General features: G+C 31.2%; 1 protein-coding gene across 1 annotated transcript; it reads right to left on the reverse strand.

The window, feature by feature from the left end:
* LOC104742511 lies at nt 1,488-1,844 on the reverse strand. Its single transcript, XM_010463525.1, has one exon. It carries the CDS (start codon nt 1,809-1,811, stop codon nt 1,488-1,490), a length of 324 nt encoding a protein of 107 aa, XP_010461827.1. The 5' UTR covers nt 1,812-1,844.

The following is a 2,317-nucleotide window of genomic DNA, read 5'->3' on the forward strand; positions in this document are numbered from 1 at the left end:
TAATTGGATACAAGTATACAAAGCAGATCGATATGTATGCATCATATGTTAATATTGATATCGTAAACTTTAATACGTCGAGAAAGGATAATATCAAACTAACAGTGATTATGAGGAATCTTCTACTAATTAAGTTTTAGACGGCCCACAATAAGTAAGAAACTATTACAAACTTGAATTGAATCATCAAAATATTGGAAAAAGAAAAAGATAATAACTCAATTAGCCCATTGAAGATGAAAAGTGAATCTTCTTCACCATTGATCACCGATGGATTCTAATTGAAGTAGAACCAAAGATGTAGGAAATCATTGGCCACGTTTAGGTGCTGTGATTGTACATATGATTAATGATCTAATTAAGTTGGAGTATGATTTATATTTAGTTCTCTGAAAAGTTGTTATCTTTTAATGACATTATGATTAATCTAGACTACCCACACAAACCAAAATTTGAAAAATTTTAAAGAACATGTATGATTTCACACATGTTCCTATAGCTTAATTAGTTCACCATCTTACTTATGAGTTATGAGTAATGACTGCATTCCTACTGTATAGTAATATGGTTTCCTTTAATAGTGATCATTTTCATAGATGCGCACAATGTATAGAGTTATTCTATTTACACATCGGTTTGGTAGTATGAATAAGATCGAACAACATTAAAAATTGCTAATCCATACTATAACGGTGTTAACATAATTCATGTACTTAAAATTGATATTAACTTACATTACTTAATAAAGATCAACACAAATTTACGAGTTCATCTTTGACCCAAAAGAAAAAAAAATCTACGAGTTCATCATTTTTAAAACTGATGTGATGTATTACTGATATAATTGTAACATCGGTTACATATTAAAACATACAAATTTCAAATAAATTAAAAACGATGCTCACATAATTTCGATTACAAAATGTTACATCTATAATAAGTCATTTGCCTCGGGTCGGGTGGATGAATTTGTGATTAACCATCAATTCATTTTTTCGTTTATATTTTTAACATTCTGTTTCATTTTTCTTCTCTTTTATATATATGTTTGTTTACTATAATAAAAGACTAGTCTTTTAGTAAACAAAAACGTCTATGTTCACAATTAATTAAATCTAGAAACCAATATCTTAGAAATCACCTTGCTATATTGTGTTAGAGTAGGAATTCACCACAATCTTTGATATTGGGTGCTCCATGGAACTTAGAATTCACCTCCTTATTTTCCATGTCTTTTGGGAATTAAAGTTGTGAAGATCTATTTAAAGGCAAGGCTCAAAATTGAGAAAAAAACGAGGCTTATAACATATTACATATCCAGTCTCTTTTTTTTTTAAACTCAAAGTAAGACTTTTATTGAATGATTATTATGCAGAGACATGTGATAGTGAAGTAAAAAAAAAAAGAGAATATTACATCTTAGAGGCTATCAAACATGGTACGTAAAGGTGTTACTATATAATTTCAATTCATGAGGTTTGTTATTTCTAGTGTCCAACACCAGGACTAGGACCAGAATTTTCGGCTCGTCCAAACATTTTGTAGCCCTTAGCTCGATGATGCCCAACGCCTGGGCTTGGCCCGGACTGTTTCACTGTGGCTAACCATGAAAAATCTTGTACCGAAGACTCGACTGGTTTAAACGAGGACATTACGCTTCCATTGAACACAGATGAATCTGTTAATTGGGTCGAGGATCTCGAACTATCCTTGACCGGTCGTCCTTCAATGGTTAGTAACACAGATCCCACCACTATCAAAAAAACAAGAAACGCTATGTAGAACTTGGTGCGGTTCTTAGCCATCACCATGATGAAATGATTTGTATATATTACGTAAAACGAATTTATTAACTAATATTGTTGGTATGTATTTAATATGGTGATGATCATGATAAAGTCTGGTATAGGGTTTAAGAGTATTTATAGTGTATAAGTAAGATGAGTATACGTGGAAAACAATTGTAGATGTATACTATTTTTTTTTCTTTATTTTTAGGAACTGTTGATATGCCGCCACCTCCTTTAGATTTCAACAGTGAGATATCATATTCACGTAAACTAAAGTATAGAGTTTGGCTCACGTAAACTAAAAGTATTGAGTTCGGCTCCAAGAGAGAATTAAAAAATTGACGTTATACATTTACATTAATCGTTACATAATCTAAAGTATATATCGATTTTTAACGAAAATGTGGAAAAAGTGGACTGACGTCACCCAGTCATTAAGATTCAACCAAAAATTCGTACACAAAACATAAAATTTGATTGTTGATGGCACTAAATTTACAAGTGCACTCAATGTGATTAGCAATAAT

Source organism: Camelina sativa, chromosome 14 (assembly GCF_000633955.1).
Source record: "Camelina sativa cultivar DH55 chromosome 14, Cs, whole genome shotgun sequence".
NCBI lineage: Eukaryota > Viridiplantae > Streptophyta > Magnoliopsida > Brassicales > Brassicaceae > Camelina > Camelina sativa.

What these genes read in the sequence shown, in the direction of transcription:
- LOC104742511 (XM_010463525.1), bottom strand. Translation starts at nt 1,811, where the DNA reads ATGGTGATGGCTAAGAACCGCACCAAGTTCTACATAGCGTTTCTTGTT.